This window comes from Zonotrichia leucophrys, chromosome 15 (assembly GCF_028769735.1).
Source record: "Zonotrichia leucophrys gambelii isolate GWCS_2022_RI chromosome 15, RI_Zleu_2.0, whole genome shotgun sequence".
NCBI lineage: Eukaryota > Metazoa > Chordata > Aves > Passeriformes > Passerellidae > Zonotrichia > Zonotrichia leucophrys.
Window position 1 is genome coordinate 4,042,492 of NC_088185.1, and position 22,463 is coordinate 4,064,954.

General features: G+C 56.7%; 1 protein-coding gene across 3 annotated transcripts; it reads left to right on the plus strand.

The window, feature by feature from the left end:
- Nucleotides 1-331: 331 nt before the first annotated feature.
- Nucleotides 332-22,194, plus strand: ACACB (acetyl-CoA carboxylase beta). Of its 3 annotated transcripts, none has more exons than XR_010442119.1 (53): nucleotides 332-451; nucleotides 783-1,189; nucleotides 1,849-1,975; nucleotides 2,659-2,797; nucleotides 3,062-3,171; nucleotides 3,285-3,366; nucleotides 3,753-3,851; nucleotides 4,109-4,218; nucleotides 4,467-4,577; nucleotides 4,736-4,945; nucleotides 5,269-5,439; nucleotides 5,674-5,835; nucleotides 6,016-6,179; nucleotides 6,698-6,848; nucleotides 6,925-7,028; nucleotides 7,611-7,692; nucleotides 8,250-8,395; nucleotides 8,473-8,623; nucleotides 8,701-8,835; nucleotides 9,239-9,385; nucleotides 9,462-9,650; nucleotides 9,976-10,076; nucleotides 10,156-10,447; nucleotides 10,742-10,855; nucleotides 10,938-11,051; nucleotides 11,383-11,472; nucleotides 11,567-11,685; nucleotides 11,915-12,052; nucleotides 12,454-12,550; nucleotides 12,643-12,750; nucleotides 12,930-12,986; nucleotides 13,571-13,612; nucleotides 13,681-13,896; nucleotides 13,972-14,127; nucleotides 14,420-14,626; nucleotides 15,087-15,242; nucleotides 15,499-15,621; nucleotides 15,937-16,206; nucleotides 16,535-16,632; nucleotides 16,764-16,884; nucleotides 17,047-17,157; nucleotides 17,367-17,510; nucleotides 17,592-17,712; nucleotides 17,858-17,954; nucleotides 18,121-18,217; nucleotides 18,423-18,558; nucleotides 18,866-19,043; nucleotides 19,158-19,270; nucleotides 19,798-19,952; nucleotides 20,106-20,276; nucleotides 20,750-20,886; nucleotides 20,995-21,590; nucleotides 21,788-22,194. XR_010442119.1 is itself a non-coding variant. In XM_064726714.1 (53 exons), exons 2-53 carry the CDS (start codon nucleotides 792-794, stop codon nucleotides 21,122-21,124), a joined length of 7,119 nt encoding a protein of 2,372 aa, XP_064582784.1. In that variant the 5' UTR covers nucleotides 332-451; nucleotides 783-791; the 3' UTR covers nucleotides 21,125-22,194. The 3 variants fall into 3 exon arrangements, 2 of the variants coding, with proteins under 2 accessions (XP_064582784.1, XP_064582783.1); XM_064726714.1 differs by having other exon boundaries at nucleotides 10,156-10,244; nucleotides 10,323-10,447; nucleotides 20,995-22,194; XM_064726713.1 differs by having other exon boundaries at nucleotides 20,995-22,194.
- The last annotated feature ends 269 nt before the right edge of the window (nucleotides 22,195-22,463 follow it).

Here is a 22,463-nt window from a genome sequence, read left to right on the forward strand (position 1 = left end):
ATAAAAATGACTTTGTTTACATGATCTTGCATTGGTATTTTAACTCGGGGAGGGAGGAATGGGGAGTCCCTGTTCCCCCCAGGGAACCAAACCCATGAGCGTGTCCTTGTCCTCATCCCCGTGACCAGGCACAGGGCCAGGGCACCTTTGTCCCCCAAGGATCGGGTGTCCCCCTCCCTCCCTCCACCCTCATCTCCAGCAGAACTTTTCCAGACACGTTAGCAGCGAAATATTTCTGCTTGACGTGACCGTCACGTGCGAGACCAAACTGGAACAGCCGGGCAGGGAGGGGGGCCTGTGCTTCCCTTGGGGGCGGCCCTGGCACCGCGAGGGCTCCGGCCCGGGGACAGCGGGGAGGGACAGATGGACACACGGACCGACCGCTGACACTGCAGTGACCCGGGAGCCCGGCGGGGTCTGGCGAGGAGGGGGCTCGGGGCTGGTAGCCATGGTGAGGGGGCGAGGGCTGAGGGGAGCTTGGGGGGGCTGAGGGAAGGTGAGGGGCTGAGGGGAAGGTGAGGCGCTTTTCCCTCACCCCCATGCCCACTCTGACGGGGATAATCCACCGCACTCACCACGCTTCGGGGGACCCGTTCAACGCCCCCCCGTGTGAGGAACCGCCATCCTGAGGGTGCTATGAGGGCCGGGCAGGACAGGCCGTGTCACCCCCCCGGCTCCTCACGGGGCTCCGCGCCGGCTGACGGCGGCCGGCACCGGGCGCTGCGGGACGGGGCCGCGGTTTCAGCGGCACAGCCGTGACCGCCGTGCTCCGCGTCCACCAGGGCCCGTGAATGCTGCTGGCTGGGCTGCTCCTGCTCGCTGTGCTGCTGCTCCTTTGGGCCAAAATGTCCAGCTGTCGGCGCGAGCAGGAGAAGGAGCCGGAGGAGAGCCCCGCAGCCGGGCCGAGCCCCCCGGGCCAGCAGAGCCCCCCGGGCGGGCAGCAGCCGCCGAGGGCCGGGCGGGCGGGCTCGGAGCAGGAGCAGCTCGCCGTGTACAACCCCGCGGCGCTGCGCCGCCCGGCCCTCGCCAAGTTCGTGCTGGGCTCCTTCGACGACAACTCCTCCGATGATGAGGTGATGGCCACGGCCTTCAAGGTGGGCCGGCGGCGCAGCAGCCTGGCCGGGGTGGCCGGTACCGTCCCCGAGCCAACCACCGTGAGCGACATTCTGGAGCCCAGCGCCGGCATCAGGTATGGATGGCAACCCCCGATGGCCGGAGCGTGGTCGGGTAAGGATGTCCCAGTTAGGGAGGGTGGGTGCTTGTGGTGGGTACATTGCTGTTGGTAAATAAAATTGGGGTGCTCGTGTGCTGGCGCTCCTCAGAACCACAAGGTGATGTCCCCAATCCTGCTCCCTTTGAGGGAGGAGAGCCAGTGAGTGTCCTTGGCTGTGTGACAGCAGTGCCACCTGCAAGAACCAGGGCAGGGGGTGCCCTCCAAAATCTCTAGTTTGGATGTGGGGCAGCTCACTGGGAAGCTCCCATGGGAGCACAGCTGATATATCCAGAAGAAACAACTTGGAAGCCAAATGCTGCTGCCTGCCTCCTCCAGCTGCTCTGCTGTAGCTAAAAATAACAAACCTTTAGCTGCAGGGACATGTTGTGACACTCGACAGCCCGACGGTGGCTCTTGCCACGCAGGGTTTGAGGTGGTGCTGCCAGCAGTATCCGTGCTATTCTTCCATTCTTCCGCAAATAAAGAATTTCCTGAGTCACATTGTAGATATGGTTGGTGACCTTTGCAGGACAGGCTCTGCAGGGGGTTTGGGGCTGGGGGAGGGCTCACTGGAGTGGCTCTGGGCTCTCTGGGGTGGCCCTGGGCTCAGTGACAGCCACCACATCCCACCACAGGCCCAGCATGTCGGGGCTGCACCTGACGAAGAGGAGCCGCAGGAAGATAGACCTGCAGCGGGATTTTTCTGTTGCCTCCCCAGCCGAGTTCGTCACCCGCTTTGGGGGCAACCGTGTCATCGAGAAGGTCTGTCCCCGCACATCCCTGCTTGTGCCTGGCTTGGGGGTCACTGCTTTTCACAGGGACATCTTTGAGCACTGCCCAAATGTCCTGTGTCTGCCAGGCTTGGAGCAATGGCAGCTCCTGATTAACACACTCCCCCTGCTTTGCTCCACACTTACCCCTTGCCCCTGCACTGCTGTCACAGACATATTTTGTGAAAAATCCTTTCATTAGGATCTTTTCTCCTGAGAAGCTGAGAAGCTTCAGCTTCTCCATGTTTTGCTGCTTTGGAATGTGATTTGGAGAATTGTTTACCCAGCTTGTGAAATTGTTTTTACTTGATGACCAATGACAGCCACCTGTGTCGAGGCTGTGAGCAATCACAAGATTGTATTATCATTCTTTTCTCTTCCTTTCAAGCATTCTGATGAAATCCTTTCTTCTATTCTTTAGTATAGTTTTAATATATCCTTTTCTCTTGATATAATATATATCATAAAATAATAAATCAGCTTTCTGAGACACAGAGTCAAGATTCTCATCTCTTCCCATGTTGGGGATGCTCGCAATTCCTGCATTTGGTGACCCTGAGTGAGGAACGTTACCAGATTTGGTGACCTTGAGTGAGGAACATTACCACACACTGCCATCCCTTGGGGTAGCAAGGCCAGGCCTCACCCTGCCACCCCCTGTCCTTGTGTCCCCAGGTCCTCATTGCCAACAATGGCATCGCTGCTGTGAAGTGCATGCGCTCCATCCGCCGCTGGGCCTACGAGATGTTCCGCAACGAGCGCGCCATTCGCTTCGTGGTCATGGTCACCCCTGAGGACCTCAAGGCTAACGCAGGTAATTCCTGAAAATATCCCCAAAAAGGAGGTTCCCTACCTGGGGCTGAGCCGGGGCAGCCCTTTCCTGCCTGGCACGTGAAGGTTCTGCACAGCCTGGAGTCACACAGTTTACTCCTGCGCAGCCAAATCCAGGAGTAAATTTTTCCCTGCTCCAGCCTCCCTGGGATGGAGGGTTTGGGAAGGGGATCTGGTTCAGGGATCTGGCTCGGGGATCTGACTCAGGGATCTGGCTCTCACCACCACTCCCCGTGCTCTCTTGCAGAATATATCAAGATGGCAGATCACTACGTGCCAGTCCCTGGAGGGACGAACAACAACAACTACGCCAACGTGGAGCTGATTGTGGACATTTCCAAACGGATCCCAGTCCAGGTAATGAGCATTTGTGTGTCTCCCACCTCCTTGCAATGGGGGTGATGTCCCTGTGCGCTGAGGAGCTGGGCATGGTGGGAGATGCCACCCACTGCTGCTTCTCCTTGTGCCAGGCGGTGTGGGCTGGCTGGGGACACGCCTCAGAGAACCACAAGCTGCCAGAGCTGCTGCAGAAAAACGGGATAGCTTTCCTAGGTGAGGTCTCACTGCTTCTCCGTGCTGGGAGTTGGGCTGGTGTGTGCACTCACAGGCACTGCCAGGGACACTGCACTGGGAGTGCCCCTTTGGTGCCTCTGGCATGCCCAGCCCATGGAGTGGCAGTCCTCAGGCTGGTTTCCTGGGGCAGGAATCCTGCTGTTTTCTGGGTTTTCCCTGTAATGTTCAGGCTAATGCAGTATTCACAGAAACATCGTGTGGGAGCAGACCTGGTGGGATTCCCAGTCCTGAGCTGGGCTGTGGGTTTGGGGAGGTTCCTTTCCTGCATCCCCAGTACTTGCAGAAGGCCTGTTGGGCCAACTCAGTGATGTGGGGATGGGCTGGTGGATTGAGCACCCCCTCAGCTCTTCTCTCCCTATCCAAAGGTCCCCCCAGTGATGCCATGTGGGCGCTGGGGGACAAAGTTGCCTCCACCATCGTGGCTCAGACCCTGGAGATCCCCACACTGCCGTGGAGTGGGAGTGGTGAGTGCCTCCTCACAGCCCCACACCCTCCCTGCTCCCCTCGCCCCCAAAACAAGCACCAGGATGGGGGTCCTTGCTCCATCTGGCCACACATATTGGGGAACCCATTGCAGCGGCTGATTCGGGCAGGGGGATTTTGGAGATGAAGTGCAAGGAAATAAGGGAAATGATGGAACCCTCAGCTCCCTGGGGACACCCAGCATGCCACCCCAGCTGTGCCACCCTGGTGGTGACCACAGCCCTGGCCATATCTGCAGGTCTGGTGGCTCAGTGGTCTGAGGAGGACCAGAATCAGCAGCAGACCATCAGCATCCCCCTGGAGACGTACGCACAGGGCTGTGTGAAGGACGTGGAGGAAGGCCTGGAGGTAAAGCTGAGCCTGTAGGCAGCTCCTTATCTCTTCCCCACCATGATTCCTCCTCAGAGCCTGCCTGCCTTGGCTCTTCTGGCCTCCCAGCACACACCACAGTGACACAAGGCTGTGCCAGCAGCAGTTTGTCCCACTGAATGTCACTTGGGATAACCCTGCTCAGGGATGCCTGGAATTGTGTGGGCGGTCAGGGTGGTGTGCTGGTGTCCAAAACACTACAGCCACCCCAGCCCTGACCCTCTCAGGTGGCCACGAGGATCGGCTACCCCCTGATGATCAAGGCAGCAGAAGGCGGCGGGGGCAAAGGCATCCGGAAAGTGGAGGCAGCAGAGGAATTCAGTGCCAGTTTCCGGCAGGTGAGAGGTGCCTGGAACCCCCATCCCTGCTCCTGTCCCATCCTGGCAGGGTCCTGCTCCCACCCGGGGCACCTCCCACTTCCCGCCGCAGCTCTGCCTCCGTCCTGGGATGAATTTCGGGCGGTGGTGCCAGAGCAGGACCCTCCCTCCCGCCGCAGGTGCAGGCGGAGGCGCCCGGATCCCCCATTTTCCTGATGCAGGTGGCGCAGCACGCTCGGCACCTGGAAGTGCAGGTCCTGGCAGATGAGTACGGCAACGCCATCTCCCTCTTCAGCCGGGACTGCTCCATCCAGCGCCGCCACCAGAAGATCATTGAGGAGGCGCCAGCCACCATCGCTGCCCCCGCTGTCACCGAGATGATGGAGAAGGTGGGTGGCCTGATCTAAGGGCAGCTTGAGGGCTGGGTTTTCCAGTTTTAATGGGAAACTGGGCTGGGTTTATTGGGGTTTTAAGGAAGGGAGGGACCCCTGAGCTGAGCAGGACTCCCCGCCCAGGGTGGTCGGGCACAGGAGCAGCCTCCCCATGGAAGTGATCACAGCCCTAAGTGTGCCAGAGTCCAAGGAGCGTTTGGACTTCCAGGCACACGGTGGGGTTTTGGGGGTGTCCTCTGCACAAGCAGGAGCTGGATGCCGATCCTGCGGGTCCCTTCCCAACCAGGATTCCATGACGCAGGGGTTTCCCTCTCCCGCAGTGCGCTGTCCGCCTGGCGCAGATTGTTGGCTACGTCAGTGCGGGCACCGTGGAGTATCTGTACGAGGAGGACGGGAGCTTCCACTTCCTGGAGCTGAACCCCCGGCTGCAGGTGGAGCACCCGTGCACGGAGATGGTGGCGGACGTGAACCTCCCGGCTGCCCAGCTGCAGGTAGCTGCACAAAGGGCTCACTCCCTCCAGGGGTGTTGGAGGAGGCAGTTTGGGTGTTTAGGGAGGAGCACTGGGCTGGAGCCTGGCAGAGGGAAGCTGCCCCATATCCCAGCATGGAGGGTGCAGGTGAAAGAGGTGTGGCAGCTTTCCTTCTACTCTGGCTTCCCATTGGGAACTCTCCGTTCAGATTCTGTCGGTGTCTCCCTGGCAGCTCAGGCCTTTGTCTCTCTGCAGATTGCAATGGGCATCCCCTTGCACAGGATAAAAGACATCCGGGTGCTGTATGGGGAGAGCCCCTGGGGGGACACCCCCATCTCCTTCCACAGCCCCTCCAACCCCCCCGTGCCCAGGGGCCACGTCATTGCTGCCCGGATCACCAGCGAGAACCCCGAGGAGGTGAGCTGGGGTTGGGGTAGAGACAAGGGGACTCTGCTACCCGTGGGGTTGAGCTGGGCATGGTCCTCCCCAGCCAGACAATGTTTATGGGATCAGTGCAGTCCATGGGGGTTCCACTTCCCTGACTTGCTGCATGAGTCTCAGTCCTGGTTCCTCCATCTCTGCTCTGTTTTGGCTCAGGGTTTCAAGCCCAGCTCGGGGACGGTGCAGGAGCTGAACTTCCGCAGCAGCAAGAACGTCTGGGGGTATTTCAGCGTGGCAGCAGCTGGGGGGCTGCACGAGTTTGCTGATTCCCAGTTTGGACACTGCTTCTCATGGGGAGAGAACCGGGAGGAGGCCACCTCGTGAGTGTGGCAGGATGAGTTGGAGGGCGTGTGGCCTTGGGAGGAACTGTGAGCTGGGAAAAGTGGTTTTTATCTGACAGGACCAGAATGGTGCTGCTGTGCTAAGCACCTGGCTGTCTGGCCAAAGCCAGAATGTTTTGGACTGTGGTGGTCCTACAGCCCCAATTCATCCACCTGTTTCTCAAGGGCATGTTGAAGTCATTTGCTGAGCATTGCTTAGTGCCTGTGAGCAGCAGTGTCCATCAGGAACTGAGCAGCAGTTTCATGGACAGGCTGATGGTTCTTGGAGTAACTTGATCTAGTGGAAGGTGTCCCTGTCTATGGCAGGGGGTAGGAACAAGAGAATTTTTAAGGTCTCATTAAACCGAAATCATGCAGTGGCTATAAAGGTGCTGGGGGCTCAGGAGCTCATCGCCTCAGGAGCTCATCACCCTAGGCCCTGAAACTCCCCAGTTCCCTCTGCTAGGAGCCAAGTGCCACCTTCTCAGTCATTAACGAAGGGCTTTTCTGCCTGAAAGGAACATGGTGGTGGCCCTGAAGGAGCTGTCTATCCGTGGAGATTTCCGCACCACGGTGGAGTACCTGATCAAGCTGCTGGAGACAGAGAGCTTCCAGAACAACGAGATCCACACGTGCTGGCTGGACCACCTGATTGCTGAGAAAGTGCAGGTGAGGGTGATGCCCTGGGGTCACCACTCCCCTCCCTTGGGGTAAAACCCAAACCCTGTTGGTTTTGCCCCCACAGGCGGAGAAGCCAGACACGATGCTGGGGGTTGTCTGTGGTGCCCTGCATGTGGCAGATGCTGCTTTCAGAACAAGCATGAGTGACTTCCTGCACACGCTGGAGAGGTGAGGAGTGGGGGCTGCACAGGGTGGGGCTCAGTCATGTGGAATCATCTGATTCCACCAGATCAGGTTGCTCCAAGCCCCATCCAACCTTGCCTTGAGGAATTCCAGGATTGGGGCAGTCACAATGGAGACCTAAGTGTTGTTCTGGGGCATCTTCCTTCCAGTTTTGCTTTACAAGTTCAGTGACAGTAGTGCTGTGACAGGCAGGGACAGGAGTATCTGGATCCTCAGCTATCAGCTTGTCTGGACAGTAGGAAAGGCTTCCCCTGGCTGGGAAAACAGTTTTCAAGGGGAAGTGGCTTGGCTCTGCAGTTTGCTTTTGTTGTTGAGTATCAAGGTTATTCCTCCAGCCTTGGAGGACTCCCAGGGCTCTCCCATGTGCCTTATCTGAGTGTTTTCCCAGTGCCTGGCCTCCCTCCAAATCTGGCTGAGCATGGTGCTCATGTGGGTCACTTAAAGCTGACACTTGTCCCCTCTGCTCACCATTGTGCCTTCCCACCAGGACTGGGAGCACTGCTGGCATCCCATAGGCTTGGAGAGACTGGGAATGCCCTGGGGCCTGATCCTTCAATTGTTTTTCAGGGGCCAGGTGCTGCCAGCAGCCTCTCTGCTGAACATTGTCGATGTGGAGCTCCTCTATGAGGGTGTGAAGTACATTCTGCAGGTGAGAACAGGGCTGTGCTGCCCCCAAATCAGCCACAGTGCTTCTCAAGGGGTCAAGGACATGCTTCTGTCCCAGGGGAGAAAACTGAAATAAATACAGAGCTGTCCTTTAAAAATGGGCAACATAAAAATGAGCTTAATAACCTCATAACCTTAATAACCTCATTTTAACCTGACAAACATTTTCATACACCCCGTTGCCCTGAGTTATTAAGGGACTTCATTTTCTTGCTTTTAAACCAAATTAGTTGGACTTCATGCAAAACTCCTTACTCACCATGAAAGTGGCAGGTGAGCCATGTGTTGACCAGTTCTGGGCTGTGAGTTGAGTTAAACCAGTTCTGGGCTGTGAGTTAAAGCAGTTCCGGGCTGTGAGTTGAGTTAAAGCAGTTCTGGGCAGAGTTGAGCAGCTCCTGGGTGCAGCCTGAGGTTGTGTCTCCTGCCTTCCCAGCACAGCCCCATCCCGTGGCAGCAGCCCATGGGGAGGTGCCTCCTCAGCCCCCAGCCTTGCTGTCCAGTGTGTTTTGGGGTTGCACTGAGGGTGTCCCCTGCCCGCAGGTGGCCCGCCAGTCGCTGACCACCTACGTGGTCATCATGAACCGCACGCACATCGAGATCGACGTGCACCGCCTCAACGACGGGGGGCTGCTGCTCTCCTACGATGGCTGCAGCTACACCACCTACATGAAAGAGGAGATTGACAGGTACCCCCTGCCAGGGCCACCATCTCCCCTCCCCGATGGCCACCAGCTGGCTGGTGACACCTTTCCCTGTCCCTTAGGTACCGGATCACCATCGGCAACAAAACGTGCACCTTCGAGAAGGAGAAGGACCCGACGGTGCTGCGCTCACCGTGCGCGGGGAAGCTGCTGCAGTACATGGTGGAGGACGGTGGCCACGTGGACGAGGGGAAGGTTTATGCAGAGATTGAGGTGAGCTTTTGCAGAAGAGCTGGAGGAGCAGAATTTTTGGTGCTGCTGGCTCGGTGACTGTGTCTCTTCCTCCCCAGGTGATGAAGATCATCATGACGCTGACGGTGGAGGAGGCGGGGAAGCTGAACTACGTCAAGCGGCCGGGAACGCTGCTGGAGGCTGGCTGCGTCATCGCCCGCCTCCAGCTCGATGATCCCTCCAAAGTGAAGCCTGTGAGTCTCCTTGGGGCTGCCATCCCCTCCTGCCAGCTCCCAGTTGGCATCCTGGGAATGCTCCCTAGGGGGCAAAATGGAGGAGCTGCTCTAGTGGGGCGTCACAGTGAAGGTCATGCTATGTCCTTGGGTTGTCTTTGGGTTCAAGTGCTGCTCCACTCTGCTTCCTCGATGTGCAGGAGTTCACATGCACTAAAAAAGTGCATTTATAGCACTAAAACCTCCAGTTTTTCCATGTTATTTTCATCATAAGACACTGGCAGATCCACTATGCTCAATGTCAGGTGCTTCCTCATACCTGACCCAAAGCATGGGTTGTGCTGGGTTTCTGGGGCAGCTGCAGCTCTCAGGAGCTCTGTTTCTCTCAACAACAGTTCAACCCACCTCCCTCTGCCCTCTCCAGGCACAGCCATTCACAGGATTGCTCCCAGCCCAGCAGACCCTCCCCATCACTGGTGAGAAGCAGCACCAGGTTCTGCGCAACGTTCTGGACAACCTGACCAACGTCATGAACGGCTACTGCCTGCCCGAGCCCTACTTCAAGACCAAGGTGGGTGCCAGGCACCGTGGGTTCCACCCAGTTGCCACGAGGGCAAGTCCAGCAGCACCATCTTCTGCTCCTGCAGGTGAAGGAGTGGGTGGCACAGCTGATGAAGACCCTGCGGGACCCTGCCCTGCCCCTGCTGGAGCTGCAGGAGATCATGACGAGCATTTCGGGACGGATCCCGCTGGCTGTGGAGAAGGCCATCCGGAAGGTGATGGCGCAGTACGCCAGCAACATCACCTCCGTGCTCTGCCGCTTCCCCAGCCAGCAGGTCAGTGCCAAAGGGGGCTCACATCCCCTTCACTGGAGCCAGCTGGGAGCTCCTGCCTCAATTTGTGCTGCCAAGATTTTATAACAAATGAAATGAGTGAGGGAAATATGTGGAGGTTGATATTTTGTATGTGTGTTTGGTTTTGTATGTGTGTTTGCTTCTATGTGTGCCTTTCTTTTTTACATTCATTTGTCACTTTGCATTTTTCACTTTGGGGGAAAAAAGCTAAACAAATAAGGGAAAGGCTCTGAGTGGAGTAAGCAAAGGGGGAGATGGCAGCCTCGTGCCCCTGAGCCACCCTGGACCCTGTCCCCTCTCCCCACAGATCGCCAGCGTGCTGGACACCCATGCAGCCACGCTGCAGAGAAAGGCTGAGCGGGAGGTCTTCTTCATGAACACCCAGAGCCTGGTGCAGCTGGTGCAGAGGTGAGCCCCGTGCTGTCTGTCACCCCCATGTCCCCCCACAGCCACCTCCTCACAGCATGACGGGCTCTTTGCTCCCCAGGTACCGCAGCGGCATCCGGGGCTACATGAAGGCAGTGGTGCTGGACCTGCTCAGGCGCTACCTGCAAGTGGAGACACAGTTCCAGCATGGTGAGGGCTTGGGGCTCTCTAGGGGAGCTGCAGGGCTCTCTGGAGGAGCTGCAGGGCTCACCAGACCCTGCCCCACAGCTCACTACGACAAGTGTGTCATCAGCCTGCGGGAGCAGTGCAAACCCAACATGACCCCCGTGCTGGAGAGCATCTTCTCCCATGCCCAGGTGGCCAAGAAGAACCAGCTGGTGATCATGTTAATTGTGAGTACAACTTGTGCCTGATACCCCAGGAGCAAAGGCTGGTGGCAGGGAAGAGTCAAGGCAGCTCTGCATTGCCTGAAGTGTCCATTCCTGCCTCGTTATCGCTTTAGTTTAGTTATCGCTTTATTTTAGTTATCTTCCCTCTGTGTTGTTGTGTGACTATGCTTGGGTGAGAGAGCCCATTTTAGTGTCTTGGGTCTTGTCCCCTTTGCCTGCATGGGGCTGGGGTGCAGGATGAAGCCATCCCACGCAGTGAGGAGCCTGAGCTGAGCCATGGTGGTTGTGACCTTGCAGGACCAGCTGTGTGGCCGTGACCCCACGCTGACAGATGAGCTGACAACCATCCTCCATGAGCTGACACAGCTCAGCAAGACCGAGCACTCCAAAGTGGCTCTGAGAGCCCGGCAGGTCAGCCAGCACCATGCAGTGCCACCCCATTCCTGTCCCCATCCCTGTCCCCCATGCTCCCAGCTCCTCTCTCCCCTGGCAGGTGCTCATTGCCTCTCACATGCCCTCCTATGAGCTGCGGCACAACCAGGTTGAGTCCATCTTCATCTCTGCTATCGACATGTACGGACATGAGTACTGCCCTGAGAACCTGAAGGTTGGGAATTATGTGTTTTTCCAGAGGGAATTTGGGTGGCTTCGGGAAGGGGATCTGGCTGCAAGTGGTTTCGTCTTAAAAACAATTAAAAATCATTCAAAACCTTGCTGTAGTGGCTGTGTGGAGCAGAGGAGGGGGTGCACCCCAGTCCCTATGCATTGCTCCATGTTCCATTTGGGGGGGGAACAGATGTGTGGATCCATGTCTGACTCTTCTGGTTTCCCCATGGTGGGCTGGATGTTCCATGGCACCCTGGTGACCAATCCTGCACCTAAATGGAGCAGGGAAGTCTCACTTCATCCTTGCCCTAAATTTTCCTTTCTTCCCACAGAAACTGATCCTGTCAGAAACCTCCATCTTTGATGTGCTCCCCGTGTTCTTCTACCACACCAACAGGGTGGTGCGCATGGCAGCGCTGGAGGTGGGGCCTGGGGGGCACAGAGTGGGGCCTGAGGGTGGCATGGGGGGCCCAGGGGTGGCAGGGGCAAGGTGGTACCTCCTGTGTCCCCTCACAGGTGTACGTGCGGCGGGGGTACATCGCCTACGAGCTGCACAGCCTGCAGCACCGGCAGCTCTCTGATGGCACCTGCCTCGTGGAGTTCCAGTTCATGCTGCCCTCCTCCCACCCCAATAGGTACAGGGGTCCCTGCCACACACCTGTCTTGCTCCCCTGGACACAAAGCTTTTCTTTTCACAAAGCTTTGGGGTTTGTATCATCCCCTCTGTGCAAAGTGGGTGCTGCCACCACACTGTCCCATTGCCAGTGGAGCAGGATGAGCCCTCTCCAGGTCAAGGTCCCCTATGGGAGCTGTGTGGTCTCACACGGTGCCTTCCCCAGAGCTGACACTTGCTCCCCATGACAGGATATCCATCCCTGTCAGCATCACCAACCCTGACCTGGCCCGGCACAGCACTGAGCTCTTCATGGACAGCGGCTTCTGCCCCGGGAGCCAGAGGATGGGAGTCATGGTGGCTTTCCGCAGATTTGAGGACTTCAAAAGGTGGGGGTGCAGGGACACACCTGGCCAGAGTTTGTGCATTTTGGGTCATAGGAGAGCAAAATGAGGTGAAAGAGCCACAGCTGGGGGCAGCTGGGTGGTGTTAGAGGCAGCTCCAGTTCCCAGCGTAGCTGCAGACTGGGTATTCTCAGTACAACATTTACCTTGTGGGGACATGAGGAACGTGGGGAAAGCTTACATGGCACACCTTATATTTGAACATTAATGCAGCAGAGCCCAGAGCTGCATTTCTTAAGCTGTGGGTTTGCTGTGGGATGGTGGGGCCATTGTGCTGGTACCTGTGTCCCTGTCACACTGTCGCAGTGGGTTCCTGGCGCTGTCCCTTCAGGCAGGAGGTGGGCACAACATGCTGGCTTGTGACCCCACCTCTGCTGTTTGGGCAGGAACTTTGATGAAGTGATCTGGTGCTTCTCCAACTCGTCGGACAGTGGGCTCCTCAGTGATGCACAGGCCACCACCTACGATGAGGAGGACACCAAGGTGGGCATGAAGCTGCTGCTGGTGTCCCCAGGTGGTGCTGGGACAGCACTGATGCTGCTGGTCAGGGTTGACTGTAGGGTTTTTTTTGCCAGAACATCTGTGAGGAGCCAATCCACATCCTCAACATCGCGCTCTGCTCAGCTGACCACGCGGAAGATGAGAAGCTGGTGCCCATCTTCAGAGCCTTTGCCCAGTCCAAGGTTTGTTGCTGGGGCTGGACCCTCTTTTTGTAAACCCTGCAAGCCAGAACACTGTACCCAAGGACATTGCCTCCTCTCCATGCAGTGCACCCCAAAATGCTGCAGTTTAGGTTTTGTTTGCTCCCTTGGTGGAGATGTTTAAGCTCTCTTAACTGGTGGCATTTTCTGTTTCTGTGTAGAAAAAGGTCCTCGTTGAACATGGTCTCCGGAGAATCACGTTCCTCATTGCCCAGCAGGTGAGTGCAGCTCAGATTCTGACATCTATAAATACCTTACAGACACAGCTCTGAGTGATGGATGGACCCACTGTGCTTCAGGAGCTGGGAATTAATTAATGAGCAATTCAATGAGTGATTTATCTCCTGTGTGATCCTTTATCCTGCTCATGTTTCCAGTAACGTGGTTCCTGCAGAGCCACTCCATAGCTTTAAGCTGCCTTTAGAAGCCATCACAGAGTAGAAGCCCAGAGTGGTTTGGGTGAGAAGGGCCCTTAGAGTTCATCCTGTTCCACTCCCTGCCATGAGGTGGAACTCTCCACTGTCCCAGGTTTCTCCAAGCCCTTTCCAGCCTGGCCTGGGACACTTCCAGGGATGAGGCAGCCACAGCTTCTTTGGGCAGCCTGTGCCAAGGGCTCACCTCCCTCACAGGGAACAATTCCTTCCTAAAATCCAATCTAATCAATCCCTCCCAGCCCTTTTCCCTTTGGGAGAGAACGAAGCCTGCAAAGTTTTTTTTTAACGGAGAATCAATCAATGGAGAATCAACAATCTTCTGTGGGCCAGGCCTATTCACATTGCCTTCTCTCTCCCTTTTGCTGCAGAGAGAATTCCCAAAATTCTTCACGTTCAGAGCCAGGGATGAGGTAAGATCCCGTGGGAGCGGTGCCGGCGCGGCGCCAGTGCGGCCCTGGCTCACGGCTGTGCCCGGCAGTTCGCAGAGGATCGGATCTACCGGCACCTGGAGCCGGCGCTCGCCTTCCAGCTGGAGCTGAGCCGCATGTGCAACTTCGACCTGACGGCCATCCCCTGTGCCAACCACAAGATGCACCTGTACCTGGGGGCTGCCAAGGTCCAGGCGGGCACCGAGGCCACCGACTACCGCTTCTTCATCCGCGCCATCGTGCGCCACTCCGACCTCATCACCAAGGCAGGGTGGCACCCTGGGGCACAGTGAGGGTGCGGGGGTGGCCTGGCCTCTGCTGAGCCACCTGCTCCATCATAGGAGGCTTCCTTCGAGTACCTGCAGAACGAGGGTGAGCGGCTGCTCCTGGAGGCCATGGATGAGCTGGAGGTGGCTTTCAACAACACCATCGTTCGCACCGACTGCAACCACATCTTCCTCAACTTCGTGCCCACCGTCATCATGGACCCGTCCAAGGTGTGTTTCTTGGGGGTCCTGCTTCCTCTGTCCTGGAGAAGTTTCTCTGTCATGCCCTGTGCTCAAGACCACTACACAGATGGGCAGCCAGCCCCCACCATCTTTCCCTGTCCCCAGTGGAGAGGGTGGATATCAGCACCAGGCCCATGAAGAGACAGAAGGGACTCACCCAAAGCAAATCCGAAATGGCTGTTTGGGGTGGACATGCAACAGGGCTGCTCCAGCCATGGCACTGTGTGCTCAGTGCTGTCCCTGAGGTCACCAACCCCCCTTTGTGCCATCCCCTGTGCAGATCGAGGAGTCGGTGCGCTCCATGGTGATGCGCTACGGCAGCCGCCTCTGGAAGCTGCGTGTGCTGCAGGCTGAGGTGAAGATCAACATCCGCCTGACGCCCACTGCCACCACCGCCATCCCCATCCGCCTCTTCCTCACCAACGAGTCCGGATATTACCTGGACATCAGCCTCTACAAGGAAGTGAGGGACCCCGGCACTGGCAGCGTGAGTAACCCAGTAGTGACTGCAGGAACACAACCATGGCTGCCTGAGTGCTGCCAGCTCCAGCAGAGCTTTAGGGGGGCTTCTGCAAAACTCCTTGTGAACCTGCAGTGCTGATCTGCCCAGAGCCCCCAAACTTCCAACAGCATTCCCACAGCTGGGTTGGTTTCATCCATCTGTCTGCATCCAATTGGGGTGGTGCTTTATTCAAAATGTGCTGAGCTTTATCCATTTGGGTTCCTTAGGTTGATGCTGGTGTGGAGCTGGGCAGTTTTGAGCACTTGAGGTGGTGGTCAGTGTTAGAGTGTCACTAGTACTGGCAGCACATCAGTGTGACTGTCCCCTCAACAGCAAAAAAAATGGGTGGAAAATCGCCTTGACCAAGCAGGGCTCAGCAGTGCTCCAGAAGAAGAGTCACCATGACATCCAGGGAAAGCAACAAATGCTCTTCTCTCCTTTCCAGATCACGTTCCAGTCATATGGGGACAAGCAGGGGCCGCAGCATGGGATGCTCATCAACACCCCCTATGTCACCAAGGACCTGCTTCAGGCCAAGCGCTTCCAGGCACAGTCCTTGGGCACCACCTACGTGTATGACTTCCCAGAGATGATCAGGCAGGTGAGTCTGGCTGAGCAGAAAGAGGCTCCAAATTACTGCTCCTTATCCCTACCCTCCCCAAATATTCCCACCTGAGGAAAAGGTCCCTCTCATCAGGCTGTCAAATGAGAAAACAAAAAGAGCCCAAGCTCCAACATTTTTCGTTATATGAAACATTTCTAAACCAATTCCTAGCTCTTGGAATTCCTGAAACTAGATGGTCTTTAAGTTCTCTTCCAAGCTAAACCATTCCAAGCAACATGCTGTGTCTCCACAGGCTCTCTTCAAGCTGTGGGGCTCCTCGGACCTGTATCCCAAGGACATCATGACCTACACTGAGCTGGTCCTGGACTCTCAGGGGAACCTCGTGCAGATGAACAGGGTCCCTGGAGGGAACGAGGTAGCAGGGAATTGTTTGGAATTGGGCAGAGGAAGCAGGTGGGAATGGCTGGTGGCTTAATCTGGCTGTGTTTAAAGCTTGGGAGATGCTCCTCAACCATTTTGTCTGATGGTTAATGCCACCTGCAGCTCAGCCCCTGTGTCTCTTGGACGTGGCACTTAGTGCTCTGGTCTAGTTGACAAAGTGGTGATCAGTCAAGCATTGGACTCAGTGATCTTGGAGGTCTTTTCAAGCCTGGTTAATTCTGTGATTCTGTAAATGACTCTCTGACTCTCTGGAGATTCTTCTGTGTAACCTTGTGCTGTTTTGAGGCAGGTGGGGATGGTTGCTTTCAAAATGAAGCTGAGGACCCCTGAGTACCCCAAAGGCCGGGACATTGTGCTCATCTGCAATGACATCACACACAAGATTGGCTCCTTTGGGCCTGAAGAGGACCTGGTGTTCCTGAGGGCATCAGAGCTGGCACGGGCCGAGGGCATCCCCCGCATCTACATCGCTGCCAACAGCGGCGCCCGCATCGGCTTCGCTGAGGAGATCAAACACATGTTCCAGGTGGCCTGGGTGGACCCAGCTGAGCCCTTGAAGGTGTGTGGGCACCTCCCCTCCTGCAGCACAGGAAACAGCAGAGGGTCCAGCTGGGGAAGGGATGAGCAGAGTTAAAGTGGGATGTCAGGTTGTGGGATTAGAGCAGGGATTGAGGCCATACCTGCACCCAGCACCGTGGGGATGGTTCCTTTGGCTTCTCCCACGTGGTGGAGGTGAAGGTGTCAGTGCTGGCATGGCTGCTCTGTCCAGCTCTGGTCCCTGAGCTGCTGCACAGCATGGTTTGGGATAGGTTTGGGAAAGGACCATGTGCCATGTGAGTATGTGTGTGGGGGGCTCCACAAGTCATCCTTCTCTTCTTTCCTTGCAGGGGTTCAGGTACCTGTACCTGACTCCCCAGGACTACGCGAGGATCAGTGCCATGAACTCGGTGCGCTGTGAGCATGTGGAGGAAGGTGGAGAGTCCAGGTGAGTCCCATATCCCATGAGACACACAGAGCCACCCTAAACTCATCAGGATTCAGCTCCCACCTCATCATCCTGCCAGGCACATCATGCAGGTGAATGCTTCCCGCACCACAGCTCCACTTTCCCTGCAGGTATGTCCTGCTGGACATCATTGGGATGGACAATGGATTTGGGGTGGAAAACCTGAGAGCTGCTGGTACCATTGCTGGGGAGTCCTCCCGTGCCTATGATGAAATAGTGACCATCAGCATGGTACAGTGAGGCCCTTCCCCTCTCTGCTCCTCCCCTCTCTCCTGCTGGCTCTTAAAGTCACCATGGGAGGGGTGACAGAATGCAACAAGCCCTTCACAGCATCCTTCTCCAGGTGTGTGCTGCAGCCCCAGTGACCCCAGGTGTCCCTTTGTGTGTGCCCAGGTGACTTGTCGTGCCATCGGCATCGGTGCCTACCTGGTGAGGCTGGGCCAGCGTGTCATCCAGGTGGAGAACTCCCACATCATCCTCACAGGTGTCACAGCTCTCAACAAGGTACCAAGCTCTGGCTGCATGTCCTCCATGGCACTGTCCTTCTCACCACTACCTGTGTGTGCTCCTTCCCTGTCCCATGGAACATCAGCCTGGATAGAGGTGGAGATTCTGCCTCAGCCTAGAGGGAATTTGCCTGTGCAGAGGTTTGAGCTGACAAACAGAGCAAGGGAGCAGCTCCTGTGTCAGCAGAGCCCCATGTGTTTCTCTAGGTGCTGGGACGGGAGGTTTACACATCCAACAACCAGCTGGGAGGAGTGCAGATCATGCACAACAACGGTGTTTCCCATGTCACTGTCCCAGATGACTTTGAGGGGGTCTACACCATCCTGCAGTGGCTCTCATACATACCCAAGGTAGGAGGGTGCTGCAGGGGGGAAGGAGGGGGATGTCACCCATACCTGGCTGGTGACCTGCCCTCGGGGTCTCCCTTGCAGGATAACCAGAGCCCGGTGCCTGTCACTGCCATAGTTGACCCTGTTGAAAGAGAAATTGGTTTTGTCCCTTCCAAAGTCCCCTATGACCCCAGGTGGATGCTGGCAGGGAGACCCCATCCAAGTAAGTGAGAACAACCCAAGGCCTTTGCAGCACTGCTCCCAAATGCATCCTGTAGGTGCAGAAGATGCTCTTGGCTGTGGGTTGGTGTTCAGGAACCTTTCAGTGCTTGCCCTTGCACCACTCCATGTTTTCCTGTGCTCTGCAGCTCTCAAAGGGACCTGGCAGAGCGGTTTCTTCGACCAGGGCAGCTTCATGGAGATCATGAAGCCATGGGCTCAGACCGTGGTGGTTGGCAGAGCAAGGTACTGCCAGGAGCAGGGGATGGAGCTGGGATCCTGCATGTGTGGCCCCTCACCTTCAAGGCCTGTCTGTGGCACTGCTTTTGGGATGGTGGAGAGGAAGCAGCTCTCTGGTGGGGCTGGGGTGGAGGGGAACAGGCCTTGCTGAGCCCCCCTTGCCCTGCCACAGGCTGGGAGGTCTCCCCGTGGGTGTCATCGCTGTTGAGACCCGCACTGTGGAGGTGACAATACCTGCTGACCCTGCCAACCTGGACTCAGAGGCAAAGGTGAGTGGGGTACAGCTGGAGCCAGGTGGCATCTGAGAGGAACTGGGGGGAAGGGAGGAGTAATAGCTCAGCATGATCCTTGGGCATAATTTTCCTTAATTCAGGTGAAATCAAGCTTGCTGGGTCAGTTCGTTTTCTTCCTGCTGTTTCATGCAGCATGCCAGGAAGAACTGGCACAGTCTCAGCTGCTCACTGTCTTTTCCAGATAATCCAGCAGGCTGGACAGGTCTGGTTCCCAGACTCTGCTTTTAAAACAGCCCAGGCCATTCGGGACTTCAACCGGGAGCACCTCCCGCTGATGATCTTTGCCAACTGGAGAGGCTTCTCCAGCGGCATGAAAGGTACCTGTGCTTGGGATGCCCACATTCCCATGGTGTGTGACAAAACTCTGTCACCCCTGCCACCCCACAGGGTCCTGGGATGGCCCAGCCTACCAGGGCATGCACCACTCTGGAATGCAGGGTTGGGTTGGGCTGGGGAGGTCATGGGGGATCACAGGGCAGAGATCCCAGGGGTTGGTGGCTTCCTGCTGGCTGGTTTTGCAGGCTGCTTTGTCTCTCCAATAGACAAGGTGGCTTTGGGCAGCTGGGAGGAGGCTGGGACAGTGGCAACTGGGACACCCAGCCCCTGAGTTCCTTTGGCTTTCAGACATGTACGACCAGATGCTGAAGTTTGGCGCCTTCATCGTGGACAGCCTGCGGGACTTCAAGCAGCCGGTGCTGGTGTACATCCCCCCTCACGCCGAGCTGCGCGGCGGCTCCTGGGTGGTCATCGACTCCACCATCAACCCCCTGCACGTGGAGCTCTACGCTGACAAGGAGAGCAGGTCAGCAGCCTGAACACTTGTGTGGGTCATCCAAAATACCTGTGTGTGTCATCTTGTCCTAAGATTTATTCTCCCATGCATACCAGTCCTTGCTTTACCAAACTTCCCTTCCAGGGGAGGCATTTTGGAGCCTGGAGGAACAGTGGAGATCAAGTTCAGAAAGAAGGATCTGGTGAAGACCATAAGAAGGATTGATACAGTTTATGCCAAGCTTGTTGAACAGATGGGTAAGGAAGGGGAGTTTGGGGTTGTGGACATTGGTGGTGGTAGGTTAAACATGAGGCTCAAGCACTTTGGTGGCAACCACCAGGAGTCCTTTAGTGTCCTTCTGGGAAAACTCATTTTGTCTTTTCTGTTGGTGGAGCTGAGAGGATGTGGTACTTTAGAACACCTGGTATCTCCTGGGGGCTCTGTCAATGGGTTAAATGGGGCTGGGGTCTTCTCCCCTGCTTTGAGATGAAGGATGGCCATGGCCACGTTGAACTGATTCCTGATGCATTGGGAGTTCTTTTCCCTCATGTCTCTCCAGCCTGCTACAACATGGTCCCACAAAGTCCTTGCAAATGCCATCTCCCCTCTCATGTAGCAGGCACTGAGTGTGGTGTGACCTCTTTGTGGCCATGGCTTGTATGACTCTGGTGTCAGTGTGCCAAGGAAAGAGCCGTGGCACTGGGCATGCTGGCTGATGTGGCAGCATAGAGGCGACGCCCTGGTGGCATCACCGGGGGGCTGCTCAGCCCGCTGTGTCCCGCAGGCTCCCCCGAGCTGTCGGAGGCGCAGCGCAAGCAGCTGGAGCAGCAGCTGAAGGCGCGGGAGGAGCTGCTGCTGCCCGTGTACCACCAGGTGGCCGTGCGCTTCGCAGACCTGCACGACACCCCGGGCCGCATGCAGGAGAAAGGGGTCATCACGGTGAGCCGGGCACCGGGGAGGGGCTCCGAGGTGACAGGCAAAGGTGGGGGGAAAATCCCTCCCCTGTGACATCCCTGCCCTCTGCCCTCCATCCCGCCGGAGCCGGGAGCCAGCGGCCGCCGGCAAACCCGGGCTGTGCTCCGGTTTCCCCAGGACATCCTGGAGTGGAAGAGCGCCCGCTCCTTCCTCTACTGGCGGCTGCGGCGGCTGCTGCTGGAGGAGATGGTGAAGGGGGAGGTGCTGAAGGCCAACAGCGAGCTCACCCACATCCACATCCAGTCCATGCTGCGGCGCTGGTTCATGGAGACGGAAGGAGCTGAGAAGGTACCCCCAGCCCCGGCCTCCTGAGGCACCTCCAGTCAGGGCATCCCGAGGGATCTCACCTTGCTCTGCCACCATTCAGAGGTTTCAGTGCTGTTTCAGTGTGTGATGGGAATGTGTGAGGATGGGCAGTGAAGCAGCCCTGGGCTGGGGCTGGCTCTTCAAATCAGGTGACTCCAGTTGAGTGCCGGTGCTCAGTGATGGCAAATTAGTCCACAAATAAACATTTTTTACTTCCCAGGGCAAAAATGGGTTTTTTAGCTGCTCTCAAATGACACACATGTTGCTGTGCCTGCCTCAGGAAGCAGGACATGCAAAGGAACCATATTTTACCTCTTTGCTTTTTAAGTGGTTTGCCAATAGGGGCAGGTCAGGGAAGAAAAATCCCATGGCCTGGATTTGAGGCTCCAGGAGGAAGGGAGGGCTCAGGCTGTGCAGGCAGCAGAACCCCCTGCCCACAGTGCTGCTTTCTCCAGGGCTACCTCTGGGACAACAACCAGGTGGTGGTGGAGTGGCTGGAGAAGCACATGCAGGAGGAGGATGGCACCCAGTCAGCCATCAGGCAGAACATCAAGTACCTGAAGCGGGATTACATCCTCAAGCACATCCGGAGGTGAGTGCTGTGGGAGCTGGGATGAGAAGGGGTCCCTGGGATGGGAACAGCAGGTGGTGGAGACCAGGCAGTTCTCACTTTAGTCTCTCTCTGCCCTGTGCCTTGCAGCTTGCTCCAGGCCAACCCTGAGCTGACCATGGACTGCATCGTGCAGATGGCTCAGCACATCACCGGCCCACAGAAGGCCCAGGTCGCCCATCTCCTGTCCAGGGTGGACACTGATGATGATCCCTGCTGATCTGGACAGTCACCACAGGGTAGGAGAAGCACCAGGACACAGCCAGACCTCACTTGCCCACCTGGCTCCTCAGCCCTTGAACTGAAGCCTTCGACTCTTGCTTATGTGCCTAAATAAAGGACACCAGTGCTTTTAAGTATTTTAAGCCATGGAGATGGTCTTGCCATCCATGCAGTCCTCTCTGGCACTGGGGGTGCTGCCAGAAGATGAACTTGTCCTGAGCCAAGCCTGGAATCTGGACCTGGTGCAGAACTTGGTTTTAAAAAGAATCCAAAATATTTTCCTGTTTTAGTTGCCAGCCCTTGGTGTTTCAAACAAGCACCAGGTCAGACACATCTCATGAGACTGGACAGAGCTGGAGGCACAGACCCCTGGCCAGGGCCAGTGTCCAGCTGGCTGGGTTCAAGCTGACCAGGCACCAAGACCAGGAAATGAGAAGCAGCCTCCAAGTGATGCTTTATAAAGTGTGAGGAGCAATTTCTGTCATCCTTTCCCTCACTGGGGGGCAAACAATAAATGTGGCCATGAGTAGCTGATGGTCCAGGAAAGACCTCAGTGAGCTAATCTGGGAGCTGCTCCCTTGGGAATGTCCAAGGATCCATCAGGCTTTGGCTGACCTGGCTGTGCCTCTCACCCATCTCGTGTCCTTTCTGGCTCCTGCAGAGCATGGAGAGGAGGGAGGATGGCTCCAGTGTCCTGGTTCCTCCTTGGAAGCAGCAGAGCCAGGGGGAGCTGTCACCTGCTGGGACCTGCACCCTGCTGCTCAGGTAGCCTTTGATCATCTTGGTTGTGGAGGGGAAATTTGAAGTTTTCCAATGCCTCTGGCTGTGTCATTTCCCCAGCACAGATTTACCTTGGGCTCATAAGGAGGAGGTGGGATGGCAATGGAAGGTGGGACACCTGGCTCAAGTGCAGTGCTGGTATTGCCCTGGGTGAAGGTGTTGGACACAAATGGGATCCCACAATGTCTGTAGGAAGTCTCCCTGTCCTGGGCTAGGGATGGGAAGGGTCTTGTGGGTCACTTCCTGGCTGGAAGTGTCACTGCTGACAGGCAATAAAGTGAGCTCAGCTCCCAGAGAACTCCCTGACCTCTGTGTCTTCTGTCATTGTCCTGAGCAGGGCCTGGTGTCTCTGGCTCTGGGCAGCCCCTTCTCTGTGGCACAGGACCTGTTTGGGGTGGGGAACTCTGAACATCCCTCCTGCCACCCCCTGTCCCCACTCCAGAGCCTTTCCAGGCATTTCAGAGGGTTTCAGGAACAGGGTGACACCAGAGGGGAAGAACTCTGAGAGTAAATACCTGTAAACTCTTAAATACCTGTAAACTCTTAGAGTAATACCT

What these genes read in the sequence shown, in the direction of transcription:
- ACACB (XM_064726713.1), top strand. Translation starts at nt 792, where the DNA reads ATGCTGCTGGCTGGGCTGCTCCTGCTCGCTGTGCTGCTGCTCCTTTGG. An exon ending in AAACGGGATAGCTTTCCTAG is followed by an intron (nt 3,367 to 3,752) that starts GTGAGGTCTCAC and finishes CCCTATCCAAAG; the next exon opens with GTCCCCCCAGTGATGCCATG. An exon ending in GGGTCCCTGGAGGGAACGAG is followed by an intron (nt 15,622 to 15,936) that starts GTAGCAGGGAAT and finishes GTTTTGAGGCAG; the next exon opens with GTGGGGATGGTTGCTTTCAA.